This window comes from Lissotriton helveticus, chromosome 12 (assembly GCF_964261635.1).
Source record: "Lissotriton helveticus chromosome 12, aLisHel1.1, whole genome shotgun sequence".
Lineage (NCBI taxonomy): Eukaryota > Metazoa > Chordata > Amphibia > Caudata > Salamandridae > Lissotriton > Lissotriton helveticus.
The window spans coordinates 51,746,428-51,767,021 of NC_136073.1; the positions used below are offsets into that span (position 1 = coordinate 51,746,428).

Below are 20,594 nucleotides of genomic sequence, written 5' to 3' on the forward strand. Positions count from 1 at the left end.
CCTCCCAGGTGTTGTGTCTTCTCTCAATTCTCGTCGAGTTTGCCCCTGACGTTTCCTCGAATTATTCGACAACTGTGATTGTGGCAAGCGGTCGATCAGCCCGGCTGAGCGCGCACCTCGCTGGGGGCTGCTTGTCTGCACGAGCTATAAAGGGAATCAACCCTCCTAGGGCTGTGATCTGGGCCATGGCCTCCTCTCATCCTTCCCCGTGGGGTGATGAAGCAATAAGTGGTGTTTGTTGCATTGTGGCATAGGCTTCTTTACAAAAACAAAAGTTGATGGACAGAATGCAGAACAATGTCATCCATTCACCCCAGTACAGAGATCTGGGCCTAAATCCATCGTGTTTTTGCTCACCATGCCTTTCCAGTTTGAATCCAGCCATATGCGCATCAGTCTTGACCTTGTGCCCCATGGGAACAGTCCAGCCCAAACTGTCAAGCCAGGTCCTCCCTGGATTGGAAACAAGCATCCTAGGACCGGTTTCGGGCTTTCAGCCCTCATAAGCAAGGATAGCTTGATTCCAGTGGCATGGAGAGCACGGGACACATGTCTGAGCACATTCGTCCCACTCGGGGTGACAATTGCAAAAACAACAGTTGATGGACAGAACGCAGAACAATGTCATCCATTCACCCCAGTACAGAGCTCTGTGCCTAAATCCATCGTTTTTTTGCTCACCATGCCTTTCCAGTTTGAACCCAGCCATATGCAAATCAGTCTTGACCCTGTGCCCCATGGGAACAGTCTAGTCAGAACTGCCAAGCCAGGTCCTCCCTGGACTGGAAACAAGCATCATAGGACCGATCAGCCCTCATCAGCCAGGATAGCTTGATTCCAGATTCCTGGGGCCTGGCTGGGGTCCATTCAGGGTTTTCAGCTGGGTTTTCCTGCTCGCGTGTTTGTCTCGGGGTTACGTGTACTCCACCTGTGATCTGTCAATCAGTTGCTTCAGGCCTAGGTTGCAGGGCCTGTCTGCCCATGTACTTCTGAATAGGGGTTGAGTGTGAGGTCATATCGGGTGATTTCAACAACGGTGATGCGAGTTCGTTATTATACTTGCATACATCGTGACGTGCATTGATATTGCATTTTCCAATATTAGCATTCCCCCTTCTAATTGAATGTTCAACTACATCATTTACCCCATATTTCACGACAATCACATTATTTGGGGTTTGCTGTGTTTTTGTTGTGTCTTTTACTAATTCTTTAGTTACTTGCATTCTACCTAACTTGAGGACTGCATTTTTACAGCAGGAAACCCACTCACATGTAGGAAATCACACAAAAATAGCACAAGAAGAGCAACTGGAAGCAATTGCAGGCACTGTCTGGTCACCCATCGGGGGAACCAGGAAAAGAAGTCTATGAACCAGTACTGTTCAGGCGCACCTTTCTCCCTCATGGCAGCTTGTGGACGATGAAGTTGGTGGATGGCAAAAGTTATTGTCCCATTGTTTAGGTAATTTCCGGGGATTAAAATAGAGCACAATGCACCAATTTTGGCATACACCCAATCTTCCTTCGCGGTCAAGTCCAACACATACCGATGTTGCATCACCATGAGGCAGATGGCTTTTAGTTCTTACTTGAAAGCATTTTGGTCGAGCTCAGTATGTATGATCATCTTTAGCATTTCCAACCTGATTATTTGCTACCTGCGGGTGTTCATTTTTGTTTGCAAGGTGAAGAAGGGTATGAACCCTCCTGCATTTACTTGAGTGTCAGAAAACAGTCTGAATTCTTCTGGAATGACCATGTACTGAACACAGCCAAAGTATTCAGCAGTTCTTTTTCCTCAAGCCTGATGCAATAGAGCTGTTTTCTTTTGTAACGGATGTTGGAACAACTCGGACAAATCTTCTCCTAGGATGACCAGGGTCGGGTCATGTATGGTTACGAGGGTACAGAGGCCCCACCATCCGGGGAAGAGCTGGGTTTAGGCAAACTTCCCACATTGCCAGTAGGTACCCATCAACATGGAGGTGCCACATTGCATATCTGGTAGGTGCAGTATTGCTTCAAAATTCTTGTTAGTGCAAAGCGGTATCATTCCTTTGCCACTGAAACTCAAGGAATACAGTGTAAGTTTTCGAACAATTAGGTGTTGCCCCTTCCTTTCTAGCCATATGTACCCATCTATCTCAGTGTCCCAGATTTCCTGACATGAGGCATCTATGCTGCCATTCAACCCTTTCCGTATAGACTCATTTCCTCTTGTATCATTGAGGTGAATGGCCTTGCACTGAAATCCATGTCTGGGGTCCATTTGTTATTAAAGAATACTGCCCCAAATATGCTAAGGGCCCCCCTGGGACTACAGACAGTGGAGGAGCGGACATGCTTGTGCAATGGTGCAGTGGCCTTGCTATCTCCAATAACCTCTTCTCTGGAAAATCTCAGAGCCAAACAGTGCCCTCCCCTATAGTGCCTCGCCTGCAAATCCTGTCTAGCTCAGTTTGCATGTCGGTAGGCTTGGAAAAAAGATGTAGTGCTGTGGGGTTAGTTTCATATCGGGTGATTTTTACCACTACTCTACAGGGTTCTACTCTACTGGGTTGTGACCTGGCCCTAATATTAAATACGTACAGGTGGATGAGACATTTTGGTTTTTTTGGGGCTATTTCTTTGGAAAAGTAAAGTATTTGTGCCCAAGGCTTATGGAATCAGAGAGAAGACTTAGCACGACCTAGCCAATGTCTGGGCACCCACAACAGTCATATGCTGTATTGTGCAAAAGCGTGCTGTGTAGTGCATGTGGAATAGTAGAGTTTGGTTCAGTGTAAGTGAGGTGGAAGAGGGCCCTATGCAAGCTCTGTAGAAATGTTGAGGTAGGCTCCAAATGACTAGGCAGATTTATTGCTTAGGATGGATGCGTTCACACCCATGCTAAGCAGATGGTGTACAAAGGTGCAATAATACATAACTTTTAGAACATTGCAGTTCTTGAGATGGTGTCGGGAGGGGTCGTCTGCAGCTTCCTGGCATCCAGGGGTGTCTTTGTTTGGCACAGTGTAAAGAGTCTGTTGTTAATAATATCCATATCTGTGGTCTTTTGCTTGAACACTTGGGCCTCGTCGAGATTTGGGAAGTCTGTGGCACAGTCTAAAGAGTCTGTTGTCAAATGTATCAATAAAAAATAGTCTGTGGTCTTTTGCTTGAACACTTGGGCCTCGTTGAGGTTTGGGAAGTCTGTGGCTGAAGAGGTGAAGAGCTGCAGTAAAGGTGGTGCACTTATTGTTCGATTGTAGACTTGTTGGATAAGAGCTGTGGGTTGTACGTCAGCTTAGAAAAAACATATATCATCATTCAGTTTCAGGAAATTCCTGTGCTTTTTCTTTTAGGAGCATATTTTGTACATTCATTTTACTCACCTTTTTAGCGGGATACCGGAAGGTGGCCCCAGTTGGGTCAACTATTTAGGCAATGGTGAGTGTTTAGTCACGGACTGTCTGAGTTTTATTTTTGGGTCATTTGGTCCTCCCCCCTCCCCGAGACAGAGGTGAGCGTTTTAGTGGGGTGATCTTCATGGGTGACTCTTTTTACTTAACTATCGTTTTCATGGGCATTATTGGCCTTCTAATAACCTACTTTCCCTAATGTGTGTATAGTTCTCTCAATGCAGATGGTACCTTTTGACCTATACAGCTGTGATGTGCTATGAAAGGAAGGGGTGTGTCGCCATTTTGAGGGCTGTGGGTAATTGCAACATGTGTATGCCCCTCTGGTCCCTGCACGTGGCATGTAGCAAGGTTTTCCCGAATGGATTTGGGAGTTTTTACTCTGTCCTTTTTCTGGAAGCTTCATTTTGGGCTACTTTTGGGCTTCTTCTTGTGGCTCGTTGGACGCCTCCCTAGATTCTCATGTAGTATTTTTTCTACTGTGGCATACCGGTGGAAGTTGAAAAGCTGCTCTGTGCCCCCACGTGAAAAAACGAAATTGGCAGTATTTCACTATCAGGACATGTTACCCACACTAGAACATGTCCTACCTTTCACATACACCGCACCCTGCCCAGTGAGGTACCTTGGGCCTACCATAGGGGTGTCCAATGTGTAAGAAAAGGGAAGGTTAGGCCTGGCAAGTGTGTACACTGGCCAGGACAACATGGCAGTTAGCAACTGCCCACAGGCACTGCAGTGGCAGGCCTGAGACATCATATTTAGGGCTACTCATGTGGGTGGCACAATCAGTGCTGCAGGCCCACTAGTAGCATTTGATTACCAGCCCTGGCACACTCCGTGCCCTTTACTAGGGACCTACAGGTAAAACAAATATGCGCTTTAGCACTGATCAGCAGTGGCAAAGTGCCCAGAGTTCTATAGCCAACAACCACAGGTCAGGAAAAACAAGGGAGGAAGAAGCAAAGAATTTGGGGACAACCCTGCAAAAAGGGCCATTTCCAACACCAAGCTAGAACAGAAGGGAATTCAACCTGCCATAAAGTGAAAAATAGGGTGACATGTTTTAGCCTAATACCCTCATCAGAGGTGTGGCAGCCTTTTTCAGGACCTTATAGAAGCTTCTGAAAGGTTATATGTAAACAAAATGATATGAAAAAAGGGATAAAAACAAATTGCCATATACAGAAGCAGTGGTTGAAGTGGAAGTCCACTGTGTCAGGGATCCACTGGTACTTTACCTGAAAGAAGCAACATGTTCCAAAATGAAATCAACTTGAATTAGTGAAAGACACTTGTGCACTCATTCCAACATATATAGGCACCAGGAAAGGTTCTGAAACTGAATCTGGGCTTTCACGATTATCGGTAACCAACAGCTCAACACAACTTTGTGCTTATCAAAAAATTTATATAACGCGATGAAGTTACCCTTTGATGAAGCATACCACCTTTGTTTGGGTGAGGGAACCTGTCCTTTAAAAGGGACATGCCATTAGCACTCTTCCTTTTGTTGTAGACCCAGGGGCTCATTTCAATTCGATGTTCGTGCGGCCCTGTGTTATATGTTTCGACAAGCTGATTGTGGTGGTGAGCATATCTGTGCATCTTGTGTGGGGGCCTGCGATGGTCATCTACAGAACTCCTTTCCCTCCCGTCGCCCCTCTCCCTTGGATCAGGGATGCTAAGGGTCTTCTGCCCTAGGTGGGAATCAGGGACTTCTTACCTGGTGACATGCTACTCTCGCTGTTTTGGAGGGAAATTATCCGATGAGCAGACTTTGGATGTTTGGAAGCATTAGGGGAGAGAAGGAGGCATCTAGCTTAAGACAGGAGTGAGGTATGCGGCTGGGACTTGTCGTGCTGCGGGTAATGAACTGGGACGGTTGATTGCCTTGGTGTATTTACCTGCTGACTTGGTGCCAAATTGTTGCTTATTTGTGTGTGAACTATGGAGTTTTTATGGCGCATCTCAACATCCCACCTGTGTGGAAAACCCAGTTTACAGTCCTTGGAACATTGCCTCGTTTAAGAACTAAAAGGGTGCCTCCATTAGCTGGAGGCCCATATGTTGACAAATGGTGTCCTTTCGATCAGGGGCTCATCCTAGTGACTTGTATGAGGGGACCTGGGTGTCTGTTTTATGCGATGGTCGGAGACCACCCCACCCCCTCGTGAGACTGCCCTCCCCCTCTTTGAGCAGTGGAAACAAGAAAACTCAAATGATAATAACATTATGCTTCTATCATTTTATTTTTCCGTTGTCAGGCAGGTTTATGGGGAGGGGCGGGCTGTGCTGTCATCACAGCCAGCACGAGAGGAGTGATCGGGGCACTTAAGTGAGCATAACGGTTTGGGCGACCGTCTTGGGCTGACCATGCAGTCATGTGAACTTTGCATGTATTCCAGCCAGGCTGTATTACAGCCTGGGTGGACAGCATGGACAGGCTAATAGTCCCCTCCTGAGCGCCAGACCATGGCTCTCAGACCAATCACAATGCTCCTGTCATGGTGATAGCATTGTCGTGATTGGTTTAGGGGAGCCTGTGTGTGCTTCCTGCTTCCGGGAGAAACAGAAGAGGACGGAGGCGAGACAGCGGCCGGCAGCAAAGTAAGTATGTTTTAGTTTATTTTTCTATCCCACCCCACCCGTTCCACATCGGGGGCAGTCGCCACGGGTAACCCTGCTCTCTGCTGAGGCTGCTGCGCAGACTCCTGACACCGCCTATTGCTAGGTTTATTCCTGAAGTGTTTTTCTCAAAACATAAGATCTATTTTTCCGCCCCCTCCATCAATGGGGGCAGTTTGGTCCTGAGACTTTCTTTGTCGATCTGAGCCCATTTGCCCATAGATGGTCCCTGATGTCCCGTTTTGTAACAACAGGCATTTTGGCTTGGAGCCGTTGCGCTGGCTTTTCTCCGACATAGCACTCCCATTTTTTAGGCATTTCTGCATGTAGATGAAGTTCGATTTGGGATCTCCCCCAGCGTGCCGGATGCAGTGTTCTGCAATGGCCATGTCCCCTGGTTCAAAAGATACACTCTCCGGCCAGGGTCTATCAACTGACGCTCTCTTTTGGTCCAGCAGGCTAGCAGGTGTCAAAATGGTCACACAAAGACCTTGCCTTCTTCTCTCGACGCTCTCTTTAGGGATCAGCTTGTGTGACCGGAACGTTCGTGGGGGAGCGGCAGACGTTATTGTTGCTGCTCTCCTTGTGTACACCCAGAGGTACCATTCTGGTTTTCCTATGTTTTAATTGCCATTGGGCTAAGCTACCTTGATATCTTACTTCTTGGTCGGCCCCTCTCTTCGCCGATGATCTGGTGGAGTTATCAATAGCGACCTCCGTTCTTGTTCTGTTTTGGGCTCCACTCTGCGCTCTTCTCAGGGGAGGATGCGTGTGGCTGTTCTCCCTTTGCGTCCCCCAGGTGAGAGCTCTTTCTCTCTCCATTCTCAACCCGTGCCTCTCTTTCAACTCCCACCTAAGCTACCTCATTTACCCGGTGCTGTGTGTGGTTCTCCTTAAAAGGAACTTGTCGTCCCTCACTTCCTGCTGTTACTTCTGCTGTCTGAGCATTCCCTGAGGAAGTGTACCCTGCAGCTCCCCCCTCGATGTCGGACCCCAGAATGCTGGAACCTCCCCCCCCATACCCTCCGCCCGGTGGTTTCACTAACCAGAACCGCCCAGTAACCTGAGAACACTCTACCAGACTGGTTGGAGTGTATGCTCCCAGTGCCACTGGGGCTCAATGAGCTGCATATGATGGATGGGCGGATCAAACTTCGGGGATTCTAGCACCGAGGCGAGGTTCGGCTGGAATCGCTGCGGAATGTTGATCTGGCAACCTTCCAAGACTATGTACACAGGGTTAGGTTGCAATATTTACTTTTACTATGAGCTCAGCTTAGGACAAAGATGCCACAAACAAACTTAGACAATAAACATTAGAGTAAATAAGCTAGATAAAGAAGAAGAAGAAGCCTATATACACACATTGACAGATTGTCAAAAATCAATTGTAATTTATTCTATAAATATTTTTCATAAAAATTCAGAAAAGAAACATAACGCTCAAAGATGAGTTGGCAGAATCAAAAACAAACATTACACATGCCAAACTAGTGGCTAACAGACAAACATTATCAATACAAAAAGGAACAACAAAGAAAAATGTGTCCTTAATGAATTATGGCCACAAAAAGCATCGACGGCGTTTCAACCGCACAGAAACTACGCGGTCATCTTCAAGACAGATAGTTTTTGAGCGTGCAATTCCTTATTTCACAGCCGGCCAATCAAAAGATTTGGCATGAGGTTCGAAATTCCACTCCAACAACTGCAGGTTTACAACCATCCAATGTTTAGCATCCAATGTATTCACTAAGAAACTTCAGTGACAGCTGCCTCGGTTCGTGAACTGTGGATGTGTGGATGCCGGCCCGTACCTTCGGCTGCTGATTTATGGAGCAGACCGACACGAGCAATTAAAATCGCATTATTGAGTCCCTGTCACTGAAGTTTCTTAGTGAATACATTGGATGCTAAACATTGGATGGTTGTAAACCTGCAGTTGTTGGAGTGGAATTTCGAACCTCATGCCAAATCTTTTGATTGGCCGGCTGTGAAATAAGGAATTGTACGCTCAAAAACTATCTGTCCTGAAGATGACCGCGTAGTTTCTGTGCAGCTGAAACGCCGTCGGCGCTTTTTGTGGCCATAATTCATTAAGGAAACATGATTTTTCTTTGTTGTTCCTTTTTGTATAGATAATGTTTGTCTGTTAGCCACTAGTTTGGCATGTGTAATGTTTGTTTTTGATTCTGCCAACTCATCTTTGAGCGTTATGTTTCTTTTCTGAATTTTTATGAAAAATATTTGTAGGATAAATTACAATTGATTTTTGACAATCTGTCAATGTGTGTATATAGGCTTCTTCTTCTTCTTTATCTAGCTTTTTTACTCTAATGTTTATTGTTTAAGTGTTAATTGTGTTTCTTTTCACCTGAACTGTTTTGTTTGTTGGAATAACTTACTATCCCTGGTTCAGGGTAGTTGGATAGCCCCTGTAGTCTGTCAATAATCAAACAAACTTAGGGCCAGATGAACGACCCGCATTTGTATGCGCAAACGGTATGCGAAACCCATTGGCGCATGCAAAAACATCATGGGCTATGTTCAAAGCCTATTTTGCGAGTTGCAATTAATTTGCGACTCGCTAAATAGGTTTTCCGACTTGCTATTAGGAAGGGGCGTTCCCTTCCAAATAGCGAGTCACAAAACCATGTACTAATGTTTTGCAACCGCAATTGCGGTCGCAAACCACTCACAAATGCATTCGCAAATGGGAAGTAGTACCCAGGGGACTCCTTCCCCTTTGCAAAAGTATTTTTTAAGAGCAGGCAGTGGTCCCAGGGACCACTGTCTGCCCTTAAAAAATGAAACGAAAACGTTTAATTTTCTATTTTTTTTCTTAAATGCATCCTGTTTTCCTCTAAGGAAAACGGGCTGCATTTTATTAAAAAACTGCTTTATTTAAAAGCAGTCGCAGACATGGTGGTCTTGTGAGCCCAGCAGGCTACCATCCCTGGGAGGGCTGGCATTCCCAATGGACTCACAAATTGCAAGAGGCTCATTAACATTAATGAGCCTCACAATTTGCGACCCCTTTGAGAATCGCAAACAGTGTTAAACAAACTGTTGTTCATTTTAATTTAGCGCCTCACAATTTGCGACTCGCAATGTGTCGCAAATTGCAAAGCGCTAAATGAAATGGTCGTACATCTGTCCCTTAGAACGTAAAAGAACACATGAAAAATACCAACCAGAAAAAAAATGCAATGGTTAATTCAAAACATTATGAATTGTTTTTTAGCAACGGAATAGCAAAATGTGAACAAATGACAACTTTTTAATATGCATATAGAATTGTCGCTGGACATAACATTCAGCGTAGAACACAGTTGCAATAATTTATCAACAACACAACATCAAGAAAAAATGCATCAATTGAAAACCATAATAGAAGTAAAAGAGAACAAGCATTGGTAAAATTAGGTAGGCATTCAGACCTGAGATGTTGATGCTATAAACCTTCAATGGTACTGCAGGGATTACCTTAATAATTATAGAAGTTTGGTATCTTTTTATAAAAGCAGCACGGCTTCAACATATTTACTGTGAGTGAAGCATGCACTGCCTGAACTGGACATTCTGCTCCACACCACCCTCCAAGAAGAAGCCTTAGCTGTTGGTTAACACCCAAAAGTCAAAGCTGAAACAGGAAGTAATTGGCAATTTGGTGATCTCACAGTAACACCCAATTCCTGTATTACCAAAGACAGTGTCAATAATTATTACAAGACGTGCCTGTCCACACAGGCCCTGAACAACCAGACTGACATCAGGTGTACAAATACATCGCTGTATTGGGCCCTGGTGTTAACATCAGTTGCAGCTCCTCAGCCAAGGTGGAGGAGTGTCACCCTACTGCTTTTCAGCAGTGAAAAAAGGAAAAACAACATGATAATAACACAATGTTATTATCATTTTATTTTTCCCTCCTGTGGCTGTATTGCAGGGCGGGGCACAGCTGCTCACAGAGCCAGGGGAGGAGTGTTTGGGGCACTTTCTAACTGCGCATGACGGTTTGGCTGGCCGTCTTGGGCCGGCCAAACAGCCATGCACACTATGCTCAGGCTCATAGTCCCCGTCTGAGAGCCGAACCACAGAGCTCAGACCAATCACAACGCTGCTGTCAAGGTGACAGCTGCATCGTGATTGGCTTAGTGGAGCCTGCGTGCTTCCTGCTTCCGTTCCAGGCCTCATCGGGAAAAGAAGCGGAGGAGTGAAGCGGCCGTGAAAAGGTAAGTGTGTTTTTTCCTTTCCTCTCAACCACCCACCACACCCGCCATCCCCGATCTGTGCAGGCTGCCACTGGTTCACATTACAAGTGGGAAAAGGGAATGGCCTCAGTGGCACCCTGAGCTGTATCACCACCACTCTAATGCCTACCGCTGCTGTGTCCAGTTTTCTATAGCGGAGGGGAACAGAAGTACATTTGTACCCAGAACTCTTTAACATGCATATTCACCCTCTGCACGCAGGTGCTGCCCAGACCCTGCAGCAGGTGCATTAACCCTCTGCACACAGGTGCTGCCCAGACCCTGCAGCAGGTGCATTAACCCTCTGCACACAGATGCTGGCCAGACCCTGCAGCAGGTGCATTAACCCTCTGCACACAGATGCTACCCAGACCCTGCAGCAGGTGCATTAACCCTCTGTACACAGATGTTGCCCAAAGCCCAAACCCCACACCTGGACTCACTGGCGAACTGCTGCACGGCGATGCCAATGGAGGTGATCCAGGACACGCGGCCAGCCAGCTCATCGAAGTGATGCACAAACTCCACAAAGAAGACACCGAAGGAGCGGATAACGCCAAACACCAGCGACGTCTGCATGAAGCCTGCCAGCACGATCATCCAGCCCCAGCCGCCGTCGGGGGGCTCTGGGTGCACGTGGGGGGCCATGGCTGGGCACCTGTAGGGGCAGAGAGGTAGACAAGAGGTTTTACTCAGCCCCGCTAGAAGAAAAGACAGACTATTCACAGGCCTTGGTTACCCAAAGGGTGGCCAGGAAGAGCAGTGTTGATAAAAAAAAAGCTATGGAAGAACACAGGCAGTCATACTGTACGATTAAAAGCAAATTATGCAACATACTCTGAGGCACTATTGTCTAGTTTGACATTTTTAGCACACAGGATTCCGGTGCTATGCACAAAAACATTTTTTTAAATGAAGAATTCTACATATTCAGCAGATCATTGTATGAAAGATTGCTCCCTCAGTGTCCTGGTGTGATGCAGCCTCGCTCCTCAGGACGGGCACCCGGGAACACTCCCGTGGAAGCAGCACCCAACTCTGCACGTCCAACGAGCCAGTCTCTTAGGCCTGGACTGGGCTGACCAAGCTGGGCTTCAGCACTGCCTGCCTTAACCCCTTGACTGCGGCGGCTATTCCGCCGCAGTGCTAAGAGGGCGGGGAGGCCGCGTGGCGGCCGCATGCTGGTGACGGAACAGCTCCGTCACCAGCCGCGGTTGAGCTGTGCTTATGACGGAGCGGTTCCGTCACGGCCCCGCCCGCTTAATGGAACGCTCAGCGCAGGCGCGGAATCCGCGCCACGCAGGCGCGCCGAGCGGGCCTTGACGGAATCGCTCCGTCATCAGCACAGCGCGACCGCAGCTGATGGCGGAGTGGTTCTGTCACCAGCAGGGGAGGGGTTAATGTCAAAGATACAGTGAATGCTGTTAGGTCAAACGAATGCTTCGTCAATTATGTTGAACTAAAAGTTTTCACTCAATGAATTCATCTTTGACTCAGAAGAGTCCCGAAAAGCACCCCAATGACAATATAAATGTCAATAATCACTTATTGTTTTTATGTATGCAAAATAATAATATGGCTGTCACATATATAGTTATTTATCAATGTTGATAAATACCTATATATGTGACAGCCATATTATTATTTTGCATACACAAAAATAATAAGCGATTATTGACATTTTCAGTGTAAGAGTATTCTTATCAATATGATTTGGGGTGCTTTTCGGGACTCCTCTGAGTCCGAGATGAATTAATTGAATGAAAACTTTTAGTTCTACATAATCGACGAAGAAATTGTTTGACCCAACAGCATTCACTGTAGATTTCTTACGAATGCCAGGTGCTGAGGGATACTGGGTGACCCCATTACCACTAGTGGTTGGTTAATGTCAAAGATGAGCACTGCTGTTGCACCTGAGATGCGTCACTGGAGTAGGCGGGACCTAGAGAGGAGCGAGTGATGCTCTTTTCAGGATGATGTAACACCTCTATATTTCAAAGACATGTTCTTATTAGGAAGAAATGCTAATGAAACTGTGATTAAATATTTAGAGGAAGTTCAACCTAGAACATGCACCCTATAGACATACCTTCCCATAAAAACAGGATATTACGAGATACCATGATGTAATAGAATGTATAAGCTTCCTGTTGGAAAACGAGGCAGCATCTGTGAGGTCTGCACAAATAACATGATATTTGGCCTTCACTGGGAACCAAACACCCAATTGTAGCGCCTGACTCTCAGAGGGCAGCGTTGCAGAGCAGTCTGAGGCTTACTCAAGGGAGGTGGTGTGGGCTTGTAATCGCCATTTGCAGGTGCGCAAAAGTAACACTCAATAATTGATTGTCCAGTCTGTACATTGCCTTATAAAAGTAAGAGTACATTTATTAAACACACACACTACTCAATACTATGCACCAATTTACAAATATACATAAGCTGTTGGAATTACGTCGTGACATTGCATAACATCTCCACCCCTCCCGTGGGGGGTGGGATCTAGTATCACCACTCCCATATATGCACATCATATTGCCCTCAATGCAATTAGTTGAACATAACCTGGGCCGTGGGCTCTGCGCACTGGCACCATCCCAGTGGTGACCCACCCCATTACCTCAACAAGCATTAAAAATGGGTACACCTGCCTTGGTCACACATGACCCTGACTGATCATCTCCTAATGACCATAAAGTATGAACCTCTATATCTTACGGGCTAGCATTCTGGGGTCTTCACCTAAGTGCAACAGCAAGAATACATGTTTAAGCACACTTTAGAATGACAGTACTCAGCACATTTGTGGATCATTAGAATGCATTGCAATTACAGCCCCTAAAGGCATCACAGATTAAATCACAGGATTACACATACACAGCCAGACACCCTAGCAGGAATGTCTGACAATATAACCCCACTTTGCTTATGACATCACCTTACACCAGTACTTCACATTACACATATGACCTTCAGTCCCTCTATACAAAATAACATTAGTAAAAGCATTTCTGGTGCAATTACACCTCTTCACCTCCAGGGGATGCCCCTCTCAAGACATCCCCAACTCAGCCCTACACTCCTGGATGCAGTCCTCAGTACACCCTTAGCTGTAAAACAAAGGTTTGAGCCCAGAAGGTGTTTAATGTACACTGAGCCCTTGAGGGGTTGTTTCTTTTAAGTACCCTTGTCACTTAGGGTGGGACTTTACTTCGTGCTGGGAGAGACTGCGCTCCCCCAGCACCTTGGTCCACATGTGGTGGTGACCCCGTCCTCCTGGGGCCCCCACGAGTCGAGAAAATGCTGTTTGGACCTTGCAGGCCGGTCCTGGCCTGCAAGGCATTCTGGGAAGGCTCGCATAAGAGATGAGCAGCTCTCCCGCTACGTTGGGGAGAGCCACGATGTGTGCCTCCGGCCGCTGTTGCTGTCCGTTGGAGGGTCTGGGCCCACCCGTACCCCCAGGTGAGTGCTACGGCTCGAGGAGTCCACCCCCGGCCACTCGTGTGCATTTTCTGGGGCCCGGTCCCAGCTGGGCCCTTTGCCGCATCCTCTGCTTTTCCCTTCCAGGCCGCCCGGGGAGCCCACCCCTGGCTGCTCCTGCCGGTTCCCCGCTCAGCACGCACCCCCGGGTGCGGCCGCGGGATCCGACGCCTTCAGGCTGGTCTGCCCGCGCGGAGATCTTGCCAGACCTTCAGGGGAGTGCAGCTGCACTCCCCCGGCTTCCTCTGATTCTTCGGTACCTAGGGATGGGGTCCCAGGCCCCCAGAGTAGGGGAATGGAGGGGAGCGCCGTCGCTCACCTCCATTCTGCCACTTCGGGGCCCGAGGATGGGGTCCCGGCCCCTCCTCCTCGTAACAGGGAGCGCGACGGCGCTCCCCTGCGGCTCTTTGTCGGCGGGGGCCAGGGTGGGCTCCTGGCAACCCCTGTGGGCGATATGTTCATGGGGAGTGCAATGGCGCTTCCCGACTTTGGTTCGGCGCCCGGGGATGGGTTCCCAGGCCCCCCTTTGGCCACCTTCAAGGGGGCACGACAGCGCCCCTCCCCGGCTTGACTTCTCTTTCGGGGCAGCCCCTGGGACCTGACCCACCCTGGGGGCATCTCTGAGACCGGCGGCGGAGTCCCACTGCGCTTCGTCGACGGACTGCTTAGGGGTCAAAGGTCACCTACCTTCCGGGTGCCATATCTCAGCCCCTGGGGGTCCGATCTGCCCCATTTTCACATCTTCTTGCTCCTGGTGGTGCCCCCTGCCACTGGGAGCACTCTCCTTCACCCTCCGGGTCTCCAAGAGGGTGCATTCTGCAGGGAGCAGTCTTCACTGGCTCCCTGCACCAGCCTTTTGCCTGGCTCTCTTCCTGGGCCACTCTTCTTCCTGCGCAGAGGCCCCTGCTTCTGTGCACCAGTCCTGGGCTCTTCTTCTGGCGCTGTTAGGACCCTGGGGGGCAATCAGGGGGTCTCTCCTTCCAACCGCCCATTGCCAGGCTCCAGCACCTGCCGCCTCAGCAGACCACACCCTAGAGAGAGATTCCCTTCCTGTGGAAGCACTTTTTAAAAGTTGAGTAGGGGGCTAGCAGGAAGTCACTGTTTGGCCTATCCAACAGCAACACATTACTTCCCTGCACCCTCCTTCTTGTCCAGCCTCTGGGTTTGTTCAAAATGGCGTCGTCCAGGGTCTCTGGCTACATGGTTTCTGAAAAAGCACTTTCCCCCTCGCTGCCTTCCCTCCTTGGTACAGCATGGTGCCTGGCACCCAGTGATAGCTGCTGATGGATGAGTCTGTAGCCCCACCCATCTTCTCTTCGTGGAGAGGAGGCCTTAGCTTGGGAAAGAAAGGTTATCCTCATCATCATCAAAGCTTTATTTCGATATACAGAATATCATAAAAGCACATAAAAATATAAAATCACAATTCATTAGCAATACATTTTTAAAAAGATTATAATAAAAATCATTTATGTTACAATAAATAATTTAAAAATATATTAAACTTTAGCAGGTTTGTGTAAATTTGTAAATATAAAAGATTCAGCTAAAACTTAAATCATCTAATAGCCTTCAGCCTAATCAACCAGGCCCAACTAAGAAATTTGGCCACCCCACACACTAAGGTTGTGCTAGCATCAGCCTTAAGTATTCTGAGTGCAGCAGAGTGGTCCCTGGTTCCAAGCAACAGGCACACAGGTTTAAGCCATATCTGTCTAGGTTTAGCGTAGGCTGGGCATACAAAAAAGACATGAGGGATATTTTCAATGACACCTTCACAGAAAGGGCAGTCAGGAGAGGTTTGGTGCAGGGGCTTCCACTTACTAGTATAATCACGAAGGGGGAGTGTTCCCAACCTAAACTGGATGAAAAGGGGTCTATCTCTTGGTTTCTTAATAAAATCTAGGTAGGACTCCAGACGAGGCTTTAATTTATGCTGTCGAAACTCCTCAGTCAGCCTACCTAGGTTTGGGTCCCTCTGTTCTTGATCATCAACCCATGACCAGTAGGCTCGCTTGGTTTCAGCCTTGGATAACGATACCCCAGGCTCCCAATCAGTTGGCAGGCCCGTTGCGAGCAGGAGCTTCTTTATATTTATAATCCAACTCATTTTGTGGGCACCATAAAGGTTCATGACTTCTCTTAGACCATCTATATACCTTAAGAGCTCCGGGGTCCGCCATAGCCGGGCCCAATATAGAAGAGGGCGTAAAGTGGCTTAATCCTTAATAGAGCGGCGACCCAGATCACTCAAGAGTGGTTTGGTGGGAGTACCCCTCGGGAGCGACACCAGCTCCTTAAAAAACGTATTCTCTGCAGTGACTAGAGCATCAACACAGTCAAAGCCCCAAAGCTCTGCGCCGTAAAGGGCGCAGCCTACAGCTTTCGCTGCGTAGATATCCAGAGCAGGAGCAATGGGCTTGGAGGTGGATGCTCCCTTCCTAATACTCCAACTACCCTTTTGTGGCTTAATGCCATTTTATCTATGTGTTCTATAAAACAGTGGTCCCTATTATTGGAAACAATGGTCTGTAAAAACAATGATCATACACTTGATAAGTGAAATGACTTTTGTCCAGCCGGACAAGAAATTTATTTTCAATTGATTAGAAGAATACTTTGAAAATATGGGAGAACCATTTAGTGTCAAGCGGGCACAGCCGTGACCCTTACAATACAAGACAAGACAACAAAGAACTAGAAAGATGTCGTCGATGTACCTTTTCCATCGACGACATCTTTCTAGTTTGGAACGAATTCTCGGACAACCTCACTAGTTTCCAACATTGGCTGAACAACAACAGTGGAGGTCTTAAATATACTATGTCCTCCAGCAAAGAGTCCATTCCATTTTTGGACTTAGAAATTAAACATACAGAGGGACGCCTTACCACCTCATTACATCGCAAACCTACGGAGCGCAATACTCTGCTAGAATACACCAGTAATCACCCACGAGCACTACGGGACTCCCTCCCATTTTCCCAGTTTTTGCGTATTAGACGTAAATGCTACTTTAAGGAGGATTATTTCACTGAGGCCAAGGTCCTCAGCAACAAACTTAGAGAAAGGGGCTACCCGTGTAAATTAGTGCGTCGATCCTTGAAAAGGGCATGGTACTGTCCAAGAGAAACCCTTCTAGAGCCCAGACAGAAAACAGACCAAGAAAGACTAATTTGTGTCACCACATTCTCACCAGTGTCTAATTCCATCAGAAAAAGTGTGCTAAAACACTGGCCGGTCGTGAATGCCGGCCTACTGACAATAGAGCGTCCAATGTTCGCCTTTAAAAGGGCAAAAAACATTAAAGATCATTTGGTAAGGGCAGCTCTTCCCCAACAACCTTTGAAAACTACTATAAATGATGCATGGGACCTTCCACCTCTTACGGGACATAAAAAATGTGGTACTTGTGTCTGCTGTGACTCGACAATTGAAGGCCAATATTTTGAATACAGTACCTTGAAGTATGCTCGTAAATATTTTTCAAATTGTAATTCTGCCAACTTGGTCTACGCTATCTTATGTCCTTGCATGCTTATCTATATAGGACAAACAAGCCAAAAGGTGAAACTGAGAATAGGACAACATCGCAGCAGGATCAGATGTCAAACACCAAACGCACCCCTTGTGGAGCATTTTGCCAGAATGGGCCACAGTGAAAAAGACCTCATCTGGACAATGGTTACAATTATTAAACCACCCCCTAGAGGGGCAGTCATAGCACATTTGCTTAACAAAGAGGAACTCCGTTGGATTTTGAAATGTGACAGTATTAGAAACGGTCTGAATCGCCAAGAAGACTGGACTTCTCTACTGTGATGCCCACCAATAACGCTTTAATCTGTGATCTGTATATTGTATTCCGTTTTAATCACCCGCGCCACTTGCACCACAAACTAAACCACTGTAAAATGGCCGCCATGTTCGCCAGTAATTTGGAACATGTTTCACCCTGTGGAGTCCCTTCACTATTTCCACAAACCACGAGGCTTATCAGCAACCATTGCCGCGTAGTAACTCATCCATTCGTCGCCACTGCTTCCAGCTCCTAGAGGTGCACAAGTAAGTCTTATTCCCTGCCTCCCTAGGCATTGCTTACGAGATCGTTCATCTCAAAACGCTAATTCAACTAACTCAGTTGTACATCCATTTATTCCTCCCGTTTCCCCCACCCCCCCCAGATACAGCCATTGAGCCGCCCTCTATCCGAGCCACTGCGCTCTTTCCCTACCTGCACGGACAATTGTCCATCCTGCTGATCTAACCCCGTTATGGTAAATAGAAGGATTTATTTCCACCTTCACGCCTCGATTGAAACGCCCACTGAGACTAAATTGTTGCCCAAAAATCTTTTCCTTCTAGATACAACAATCGCCCTTCGAGACTTCGCATGTCACTTAGTGCCCCCGAAGAACCAATACACGTAGGTTCTACAATCACTTCGAGCATGCCCTTCACCAGCCGCCGATTTTTATAGTCTGCATGCCGCAAATAGCCCACAATACGGAGGTCTACCCTCACGAATTAAGTCTAGGGTCAATCTGCACAATATGCCTGAAAAAATCTGAAATACTTGTTCACCATCACGTATAGACTGACACACGCCCGTACTTTTCGGCTAGTGAATGAAACCAAACTTGCAGTAATTTCACTTTTACCATCACTCTTCACGGTCCTCTCGAACCCGTGGGGCCTGATATTATCGTTTTTAAAGCTCACTCGCCGGTTTTCACCTTTTCTCCACTTCACAATATTCATGTTATTTCACAATGTTTATGAAATTTCGTAAGAACATGCCTAAAACTGATATATATCCTTTTTCTTCTTCCTTTTTTCTCCAATTACGTATGTAACTGTCTTTTGTATAGTACTGTGACTAAAGGCATAGTGTAACTAATGGTTAAGACAACAATTGTCACTCCTAGTCCTGATGATGATGCCTTAGATTTGAATACGGCATCGAAACGTCGTCAACCTTTTGAACCCCCAAATGCAATATATGACTGAAATATTAATAATTGCATTGGTGTGATGTAATATAATTTAAAATCTGTAACAACTGACTAAAAGTATACAGATGCAACTTTTGCTTTGCCCTCTTGGCCACCAGTTCTTTGTTGTCTTGTCTTGTATTGTAAGGGTCACGGCTGTGCCCGCTTGACACTAAATGGTTCTCCCATTTTTTCAAAGTATTCTTCTAATCAATTGAAAATAAATTTCTTGTCCGGCTGGACAAAAGTCATTTCACTTATCAAGTGTATGATCATTGTTTTTACAGAACATTGTTTCCAATAATAGGGACAACTGTCTTATAGAATATGTTACTGCCCAAGGTCCCTATGGCATACCTTTTGGGTTCCCTTGTGTTTGTGTAAAACATTTTATTTATGTGTGGCTGCCATTTCATTTTATCCGAAATTCTAATTCCCAAGTAGTCGAATTCTTTTACACATTCCAATGGCACCCCATCCAGGGAAAGGGTGGATCTTGACGACCTACTTGGGTTAAAATAGAGGAGCTTGGTTTTTGAAGTATTTATTACAAGGCCCCTAAGCTTACAAAACAGGCAGAAACAGTCCAATAGCTTCTGCAACCCTGCGGGAGTTTTTGATACCAACAGTGTATCGTCCGCAAAGAGAAGTGCGGGCATTTTATCGCCTGCCAAAACCGGGGCATCAGCATTGATTTCGAGCAGGAAAGAGACTACGCCGTTCACGAATAACGTGAAGAGTGTTGGGGCTAGTACGCAGCCCTGGCGTACCCCTCGGTTCACAGGGATTTTGTCAGTTTTTTGCTCCTGTGATCCCCATCTAAAATGGGCGTAAGTGCCGTCATGCATGCGTGCCAGAAGATTCACAATGGGTAAAGGAATCCCCATCTCCTCGGGGATCAGCCATAGGCGGTCACGGGGGACCAGGTCAAAGGCGGTCTTTAAATCAATAAAAGACGAATAAAGACTGCCTTTGCCAATGGTAACCACCTTCCAGTGTAGGAGTACCAGCCTAAAAGCCTGGTCTATCGTGCCTGTGCAGGCCCTAAAGTCCGCCTGATAGGGTGAGATGATGTTGTTCTCATCAGCCCAGGAAAGAATCCCCTCCAAGAGTACCCTGCCAACCAACTTCTGCCCCGCATCTATAAGACTAATTGGACGGTAGTTGGCAGGGTCCTCCCTGGGGCCCTTCTTGTAGATAGGGATCACTTCAGCCGCCTTCAATGAATTCGGGACAAGTGAACCCTCCAACAGAGCATTCGTAAGGCTTACAAAATAAGAGGCCCAGCCTTCAGGATTGGCTTTAAAAAGCTCGCCCGGTACACCACCCTGCCCTGGGGCTTTAGGGGGTACTATCTTAGCTATTGCCACCAGCACCTCTTTCTTATCAACTCTAATTAGGGGAACCCCTCCGGAACCAATAGCCAGGGCACAGCGCAAATGCCCTGGAGCTCCGGGCAGTTCAACGCCCCCATAGAGTTTACTGAAGTGCTCAAACCATTCGGTATCTGTAATATGGTTGGGGATTTGGTCCGGGTCACAGCTGTTCGATCTTCTAACTAGGGCCCAAAATAGCTCACCGTTCTTGGTTTTACTTGAAGCTCTGAGGCTTTCCCAGTGAGATTCTTCCCACTCCCTTTTAGCTGTTATCATGGCATGTTTATAGTGCAGTCTGGCCAACCGAACAGCAACTGGATTGCTAGATTTAATAGCAAGAATCAAGTTGTTTTTCCTCATTCTACAATTACTGTCAAACCATTTCTGCACTGGCTTGGCAGTTATCGAGCTCTTCTTTCCTGGAACTACGAAGAGTTTGCCAATCTGATCTATAGT

The 20,594-nt window shown here is 46.9% G+C and overlaps 1 protein-coding gene across 4 annotated transcripts in view; it reads right to left on the reverse strand.

Moving 5' to 3' along the window:
• Positions 1–20,594, reverse strand: part of LOC144799370 (monocarboxylate transporter 13-like) — a 594,222-nt gene that overhangs the window by 122,636 nt on the left and 450,992 nt on the right. For 3 of the 4 annotated variants that reach the window (XM_078670636.1, XM_078670639.1, XM_078670638.1), the window contains one exon: positions 10,729–10,943. In XM_078670636.1, coding sequence (XP_078526762.1) covers positions 10,729–10,943 — 215 coding nt within the window. Of the gene's footprint in view, positions 1–10,718; positions 10,944–20,594 lie in introns of those variants that run through there. The other variant, XM_078670640.1, reaches the window with a different exon arrangement.